The sequence below is a fragment of the Cervus elaphus genome, chromosome 9 (genome assembly GCF_910594005.1).
Source record: "Cervus elaphus chromosome 9, mCerEla1.1, whole genome shotgun sequence".
Taxonomy (NCBI): domain Eukaryota; kingdom Metazoa; phylum Chordata; class Mammalia; order Artiodactyla; family Cervidae; genus Cervus; species Cervus elaphus.
In genome coordinates, this window is record NC_057823.1 from 31763527 (window position 1) to 31772765 (window position 9239).

A 9239-nucleotide genomic window follows, 5' to 3' on the forward strand; every position below is an offset into this window, starting at 1 on the left:
ATTCAGGTTATGTTACGAGATACGGAGTTACTGTTTCAGCATGGCTGAGAATTAAGTACTTGGTGGTCAAACTTATTCTGTCTATAAAAGCTTGATTTACACCAAGAACCCTTTGAATTTAATCATTTGGTATTTCTTTGAGGTTCTTAGCCACATAAAAATGTGTGGTCAACATGCAGCCACTGGGAAATGGCATTAGAAGAACAATGACATGAATGCATAAATCACTTAACTCCTTGGTGGAACATTTATTCTGGTGACCAGGTTGTGTATAAAATATTAATTCTGAATTAAATCAAGGGCCATGGGAGACTCAGAGAGTGAAGTGATAGCATATGAAGTGAAGTAATGCTGAAATGATGGCAACCATTTCTTAGAATGTATTTATTTTTTAACTGAAGGATAATTGCTTTATAGAATTTTGTTGTTTTCTGTCAAACCTCAACATGAATCAGCCATAGGTATATATTTGGCAACCATTTTTAAAAGCCGTTTTCTCCTCTAAAATAATACTAGACTAAGTGATCTCAGTGTTGGCTTCTGTGTCTACATTTCCACATCATTGGCACATAGGTTAGCACTCTTTCCAAAAATATAAAATTAAAATCAAACTATTTCATACAGTCTTTATTTCTGCAAAGTGTAAATGGCATTTTTTATGCTTCCTCCCTAGAAATATATAAAAGCGGTGTGTGCATGTGAATATGCTTAGATGTTAAGAAAGGCAGTTCTTTGCCATATTATTTCTTTTCCTCTAGAACCTCTCTTTTCTTCAGTTAACAGTGCAGAATTGATGTGGGAGAGGCTCTGGCTCTGGGGCATATCTGTCACATAATTTAGGTGACATGGACGTGATAGACAGATGGGTGGATGTGTGCCCACCTGATTTATCTCTGGGGGGCAGCCTGAGAGCCCTTTCACTGGAGGCATTTCATTTTCTTGGTTTGTTCAGGAGTCAGTCTTGGCTTATATGGACTCCCTGCTAAGGTGGAGCTCTGTCCCTTGGGTTTACTTGTACGAGTTACAGGACTTGAGGCTCCGTGCTTTGCCGTGAATGCGACCAGAGAGGTAATCTCCGTGGCCTCTGAAGTCTTCGGAGGGTGTGACACGGTCCCAACTTCAACTGAGTTATTCACATACAAATGAAAGGGCTTTATGCCGTATGATGAATATTTTGGGGGGGGACAGATTATTGTATATAAACCATGGAAGTTGCTGTGGGTACAAAAGCTCAGAATCAAAGGGAAATCAGAGCAGGCTCCATAATACTCCCTAATATGCTCTGAATCCAGTTGCATGTACAACCCTCCAACTCCCCGCCACACACACTTTATATGCATCCTTATGCCTGGAATAATCCGAAAATCTAACAGAGGTTCTAAGACCCACACCACAGAGTAAGGAACAGTAGAGCTGTGTATCAGGTCCAGGGCTCACTGACAGAAAAGAACAGATTTTTTCATTACAACACACACTCTCTCAGGACATCGTGAAAAGGGAGTTGTAAAGTCATCTAAAAAATTATTTAACCTGAATCCCCCCTTCACTTTGAAGTAAAGGAAAATAAAAGCTTTGCCAAGAGCCTAACAGAGCAAAATCTAGACCCAGAAATCTAACCCTCAGTTTAGTATCCTTTTACTTAACCTTAGATTAATGCAAAATTTTAGACTAAATTGAATTTTTTTTTGCACAACAATTATGTTCTAAGCTGTTGTGTCCTCTGCAGTTTTCTTTACACATAGAAGTTCTGTTCCAAGATTAATAGGAAATACAACAAAATGCAACTAAAATTAATAGGCAGTACAACAAAATGCAATTAAAATTATTGTCACTCTCTGTGTGTGCAATTGAAAACCCACCCTACGTTACACATGCATCATTGATGACTTTATTCTTGGGAAAATGTAGGGAACATTTACATTGTAGAATATCAAGCTTAGAAAAGGTCTCCCAGAAGCCTGATGTTAAAGCCTCCTCCTGTAGGTGAGAAAGAAAAGCCCAGGGAAGTTAATCTCATGGCTCAGGTCACCTGGTGAGTTGCGTTCTTTGCCCCTTAATCTTCCCAGTCACTCCAGTGCTGTGTCACCACATGATCTTCCCTACCTTTAACTAAATTTACTTGTTTTTATCTCTGCACAGCTAATGCTAAACATACACACATGCACGCACACACACACTCGCACACATATACAAAGTCTTAAAGGGGAAAAAAAGGAAAGCGAATTAAAAAAAAGACAAACCATAGGGAAATAACAGACTTGCAGACATGGTTGATGTGCCAGCTATCAATCTCAGTACAATATGATTTCTTGTTTCCCTTAGTGGAGAATTCTACCCAGAAAAAGCCTCATACTAGAGGTTTTTGTTGAACTTGCTTCTGGTTTTTTGACTTCTCTTTTCAGTATCCAAGAAGCAGCGACCAGGATTAATAACTGAATCTCGTGCTCTGTTTTTTTTCTTTTTTTTCTATGTCCACCAGCTGTGGTTAAGGCATTTTCTTTTCATGTTCTTTTAAAAATTCTCTGGTGTTGTCAAGCAGTCTTAAAACATTAACTTTTCACCAAGCCCTCATGATTATATTACTCTTTATTTCTCAGATATCATCTGTTTTTCCATCTGCAGATGTCACACGCACTAAATCTTAAAACGTGCTGTTTTGGGGAAGATGTGACATCTTTTTTATTGGTACAGTATTGGCTTCTTTCTTGTAAGTGGAAAGGAATTACAACTTCTCTGCCTTATCTAGAGGAGAAAGTCTTCATAAACTTTATTAATAAATGATTTTTAATTATTGCCATGAATAATTAGCTACATACTCCATTCATTTATGATTAAGTCTTCTCTACATCGGCACATTTATTTCCCTTATGGGTGGGCATTGTTAAAGGAAAACTAACCCCCCAATGTCTTTGTTTAATGTATTTTTTTATTTTAAAAAAATCTACACCTTAGAACATGGGCACTCAGCATGTTCTCATCTCTGGTCACACCCTCATCCCCAAAGTCTTCTGAAGCCTTGTCTGACCTGGATCCTGCAAACTCTGGCCCTCGCCTCCAGATTTCCCTTGCTCTCGCCTGTCATTTTCCCAGATGCTTATTATCTGCAATATGAAATGCTGGTGCTGATAGATATTGGCAGAACCTGGTTAAAATTCGTTTCACATAGCTTGCTCTCACTTCAAAGGTACAAAGGTTTTTTGGTGGGTTTTTTTCCCCCCCCTTTTTTTTTTAATCCTAAGAACAGAAAACCAAGTTATCTTTGTGGTGTTAAGCATGAAACTGGGTCTTTGTTTGAAAAGCAACATCTGATGTTTTCCTCTCTTTTCAACTCAGACAACTGGGCACTTCTGTATTACGCAGCCCCAGTCCCTCTGCTTTGGGATTTTGTCATGTCAGGAGCTGCTGACAGCTGACAAACTGCTGTGTGAAGGGCAATGCTTCCCCTCACAAAATGCCTGACCCTGCAATCAGGAGAGAGAAGACCTCTGTCTCAAACAGGGAGAAGATATTTGCTCAGATTCTCTGCCTTTTTCAGGTAGCAGGAATCTACTTCCGGGTACGGTGGTGGGCTGCATCCCCAAGCTGGGGGATCACCCAAGCTGGGACTTACCCCCCACACACCCTTCCCAACCTTCTGCTCCTCTGCAGATCATTAACTGCCGACACTGTCCCAAGTCCCAACAAATTGTCAGTCAGTATTGTGTCCCAGGAGTTCAGCCTATAAATAATAATTGAAAATGTGATATTTGATTAAAACATAAAACCACAACAAGTGTAACAGCCAAAGCATTTTAAGCAATCAGTGTCTTTTGTACTGATTGATTGACATGCTTGAGTTTCGGGTAAGCAAGCAGAAGACAGACAATACAGTCAATCACTGTTTAGGGTGGGATGCTCAGCGCACAGTTTTGCTTCCTGCCTTTTGTCTGTGCACTGCATTAATGTGGGTCAGTGGCTGCAACACCTCTGAAGTCTAACACATAAAGTGTTGACTTGCTTATCACCATCTGTCATTTAAAGGGATCTTATATGAACTCTGCTGCTGTCAACCTCATAAAAGACTTAATTTTTATACTTAGATTCCAGACAGGCTATGGAGGGAGACATTCCTGTGCAATTTTTGCTGGAGTCATTCTTTCCCTTTCTTACAAGGAAAAGATTCTGTTCTGCCTAGGTGTTCTGGCACTTTGAACATGATGGCCAACCCATCCTTTAGTAGAGCCGGGACCTGGTGTTCTTAAAGACAGCACAGTGCCGTGTTGATCACTTTCCTTACGTTTGATTCTATGCAGCACTGCCTGTGAAATCCTTGAAGCTAAATAAACAAACAGAATAAATATTAAGATGCACTTAACGTGCTTACAGAATTATAGGGTTTTGAGAGATGGCATGGGATCCTGCTAGATGCCATAAAAACCCCCCAGCTGTTTCACAGTGTGCAGGAAATGTACTGGTTTTACATTTTATAATTTCAAACCCTGTTGTCAACAGGCAACTTATGTTACTTTATATTCCACTCATCACAGCCCACCATAATTCCTCATGGCAGAGCAAAGTAAAATATATTCCTCCGTGCTGACACTGCTTATTGTTTTTTGTCTCCTATAAATGATTTGTGGCCCTGCTTTGAATTTTGGTAAGAAAGTGCATTTTCAGAAGCTCTTATAAGAAACAGCGCATTCCCCAGCCCAGGAGATTCAGTCTCTTAGGAAACAGGAAAAGGCCATTTGGCTCTTTCTCACAAGCCATTTATGTTTTCTCCCATTTCTTTCTGCCAGTGTCCTTCAAGCCTCTCTTTTCAGAGAAATTCATCAAGCAGCTGTTGAATCTATTAATCTCTGCTTTAGTGCCCATCAGGCTGCATCTTCCTCAGGTAATTGTTGTAAGCCCTCTACAGCATCCTCTTAAGGTCCAGGTCAGACTGTCTCTTCCTTTCCATTTTACTGTTGATTCAAAGACTATCAAGTGATCATTGTCAAGAACAGGAGAGGAGTCGACACCACTGTCCAAGGACCTTAAAAAGATTAGGAGTTCTGCCCCAGGTCTTATACTTCATTGGTTTCGAACATCTCACCCAAACATGACCCATAAAAGTCATAAAAGAGGCCAGATTTTTAAAAAAGATTTGTGCATCCCACACTGATATTATATCTTCATGGAACTTTTCTTTGGAGTCCTCAAGTCATAAGCAGTGTTGACAGGACTGTCTTCCTAGGCTCTCCAGGTTTGTGTTGAAGGAGGGAACTGATGATGTTGCTATGAAATGTGACTCCCATGGAGGGAGGCAGAGGTTCTGTCTGTTTCGGGGGGCTGCTCTGAGAGTCTCCAGGATCTCCCTGTGAAGAGGACAACCTGCTTTCTCAAAACAGGTCAAAGTCAAGTCAGCTTTGAGGAAGGCTGCCTTACTGCTATTTACAGCGGCCATGCTTATCAAAAGAAATAAGACCTCATGGCAGAGAGGTAATAATACAACCACCTTATGTTAGTAATGAAATTATAAACCACAATTAAAGTTTCTATCAGAAAGCATTAAGTTTCCCTGAAACACTTTTCTGGTTGGAATTACATTTATGAGAGTTTAAGTAATCAAAGTAAATAACACACATTGTTTAACGCTTTTTGCCAGTTTAATCCTCCGTCAACCCTGTGATGTGGTCCTATTATTTGCCCATTTTACAGATAAGCAGGAAAAGCTCAGAGAGGGTAAGTAACTTGCTGGAGGTTACCCTGCTAGTAGTCATGGAGCTAGAATCTAAACACATGCACTGGACCCAGGAACTACATTGCAACCTTTACACACACTGCCTCCCAAATTATTATTGTGGTATTTCCTGTATACTTTGCAAATCACTTGTATTTTACTTATTTCCTGAAATTTCCTTTTACATATCCCCCTGTGTTTTCAGATCTTAACTTTTGATAATGAACACATAAATGAAATTTTAAACAAAGCAGACAACAGACAATCTTCCTTTCTGAAGTTCAGTTCAGTTCAGTCGCTCAGTCGTGTCCAACTTTGCGACCCCATGAATTGCAGCACGCCAGGCCTCCCTGTCCATCACCAACTCCCGGAGTTTACTCAAACTCATGCCAATCGAGTAGATGATGCCATCCAGCCATCTCATCCCCTGTCGTCCCTTCTCCTCCTGCCCTCAATCCCTCCCAGCATCAGGGTCTTTTCCAATGAGTCAACTCTTCGCATGAGGTGGCCAAAGTATTGGAGTTTCAGCTTCAGCATCAGTCCTTCCAATGAATACCCAGGACTGATCTCCTTCAGGATGGACTGGTTGGATCTCCTTGCAGTCCAAGGGACTCTCAAGAGTCTTCTCCAACACCACAGTTCAAAAGCATCAATTCTTCGGCACTCAGTTTTCTTCACCGTTCAACTCTCACATCCATACATGACCACTGGAAAAAACCATAGCCTTGACTAGACAGACCTTTGTGGGCAAAGTAATGTCTCTGCTTTTAAATATGCTATCCAGGTTGGTCATAACTTTCCTTCCAAGGAGTTAGCGTCTTTTAATTTCACGGCTGCAGTCACGATCTGCAGTGATTTTGGAGCCCCCCCAAAATAAAATCTGACGCTGTTTCCACTGTTTCCCCATCTATTTGCCATGAAGTGATGGGACCAGATGCCATGATCTTAGTTTTCTGAAGTTAAGGGGTGCTTATATTTAGAAATATAAACAAAACTTACCATTCCTTCTTAATATGTATCAAGCCACCCAGGATTTTTCTCCCAGCACCAGGGAAGGTGAGGCAGCAGGAATGTCAGAGAAGCCACAAAGAAGCTGTAAAATTAAGCCACAGCTCCCATTCCTTGCAAGATCACAAAATACTACATTAGCATTGCCTTTTAAAAATCTGTCTTATAAATATTTAGGTTATGTTATTTTCCCTGTTCTAAAAATAAGGAAAATGTATTTTATTTTTACACATCAGTAAATTATGAAACCCAGTTTCAAACCAGGTCCCTTTGCTTGTAAAGCCGGCATGCTCAGCCCCCTTACCTCCCCAACCCCCCACCAGCTGCCCAACCCTGTTGCTTCATAGAGCCAGCGCTTAGAAAGGACCACCGGACGTCGTGGTTCCAGTGGGGAGAGAAGGAGGAAGCAGGGAGCGGGGCGGTTGGCGGGGACCCACCGCGGCTTCTGCCACCGCCGCCACCACCATCTCTGTGCTCGTGGCGTGGGAAAGGAGGTGTGAATCCCGGGCGTGAGCCGGCGGCGGCGCCGCTGCGGGAAGGTCGGCGGTGGGAAGGCGATGGCGGATATAGATAAACTCAACATCGACAGCATCATCCAACGGCTGCTGGAAGTGAGAGGGTCCAAGCCTGGTAAAAATGTCCAGCTACAGGAGAATGAAATCAGAGGACTGTGCTTAAAGTCCCGAGAGATCTTTCTCAGTCAGCCTATCCTGCTAGAACTTGAAGCACCACTCAAGATATGTGGTGATATCCATGGGCAATACTATGATTTGCTTCGACTTTTTGAGTATGGTGGTTTCCCGCCAGAAAGCAATTACCTGTTTCTTGGGGACTATGCGGACAGGGGAAAACAATCACTGGAGACTATCTGCCTCTTGTTGGCTTACAAAATCAAATATCCCGAGAATTTTTTTCTTCTCAGAGGAAACCACGAATGTGCCAGCATCAATAGAATATATGGATTTTATGATGAATGTAAAAGAAGATATAAAATTAAACTATGGAAAACTTTCACAGACTGCTTTAACTGTTTACCGATAGCAGCCATCGTGGATGAGAAAATATTCTGCTGTCATGGAGGTTTATCACCAGATCTTCAATCTATGGAGCAGATTCGGCGAATTATGCGACCAACTGATGTACCAGATCAAGGTCTTCTTTGTGATCTTTTGTGGTCTGACCCCGATAAAGATGTCTTAGGCTGGGGTGAAAATGACAGAGGAGTGTCCTTCACATTTGGTGCAGAAGTGGTTGCAAAATTTCTCCATAAGCATGATTTGGATCTTATATGTAGAGCCCATCAGGTGGTTGAAGATGGATATGAATTTTTTGCAAAGAGGCAGTTGGTCACTCTGTTTTCTGCGCCCAATTATTGTGGAGAGTTTGACAATGCAGGTGCCATGATGAGTGTGGACGAAACACTAATGTGTTCTTTTCAGATTTTAAAGCCTGCAGAGAAAAAGAAGCCAAATGCCACGAGACCTGTCACACCTCCAAGGGGTATGATCACAAAGCAAGCAAAGAAATAGATGTCATTTTGATACTGCCTAGTTGGGACTTGTAACATATAGTACATAACCTTCATTTTTAAAACTGTAATGTGTGTTGGTCAGCTTGCTCAAATAGTGTTTGTGGGGCTCCCCCTTCCATTTTTGACTTAATGAATGGTATTTGCTGGTTATAACAGCAAATGACAGATTCTCCACTCCCAAGGAAAAATGTTTTGTTTAGTTCCCTGTTCCTTTTACAAACAACATTAATGATGGTGTTAAAGCTGTACACTCAGGACAGTGTCCCCTGTCTAAGGGGTGAGTGTACAACTGATCTTTTTTTAATTCAGTAGAGCCCATGAATAATGTAAATGCTCATTTTCTTTAGGATATAAAGAGAGCCCTAGGGTGCTCAATCTGTACATGTTATTGTCATAAAATGCATACTGTTGGATACAAAAAAAAAAAAAAAAAGAAAGGACCACCGGACTCCCCCATCCCATAATCCCCAGGTCCACCTTGCAGAAGGGTTGCAAACTTGAAAATCTGGTTAAAAATGCAGTAAAGAAATGGCATGCTATACACGATAGGCTTAAATCTCCAGGGCAGGGAATTATTTAGTTGCCTTCTCCAGGGAACATGTTCAAATTTATTTCATTAATCTGCAGTAAGCAACTCGTATTTTCACAAAGCTCATTTCCATTCATTCAGCTGTATTGAAGCCAGTTTCCGTGGTTGGCTTCTTCATTGTTCAGGAGAGATTTCATCAACTAATTGAAAAGAACACAGCTCTGTCTTCAGCAGAGCTAAATACATACAACAATTTCACCACCAATGCCAGACACATTATCAGTGTCCTGATCTTTGGCCTTTGATACTTTGAAGAGATGTCCCAGGGGAAATCTTTCGCTGGAATGTTAATCTGTTGCTTCTCTGACCTTCTACACATGTACCACATTATTATTACAAGCCACATGCTTCTCTTTTCACGCTGTCATTTTGACAATAGAACCATCGGGCAATTCATCTTTAGACTAGAT

General features: G+C 41.2%; 1 protein-coding gene across 1 annotated transcript; it reads left to right on the top strand.

Annotated features, from left to right (window-relative positions):
* The first annotated feature begins 7091 nt into the window (after positions 1-7091).
* Positions 7092-8529, top strand: LOC122699835 (serine/threonine-protein phosphatase PP1-gamma catalytic subunit). The gene has a single exon (XM_043912235.1). It carries the CDS (start codon positions 7267-7269, stop codon positions 8236-8238), a length of 972 nt encoding a protein of 323 aa, XP_043768170.1. The 5' UTR covers positions 7092-7266; the 3' UTR covers positions 8239-8529.
* The last annotated feature ends 710 nt before the right edge of the window (positions 8530-9239 follow it).

What these genes read in the sequence shown, in the direction of transcription:
- LOC122699835 (XM_043912235.1), top strand. Translation starts at nt 7,267, where the DNA reads ATGGCGGATATAGATAAACTCAACATCGACAGCATCATCCAACGGCTG.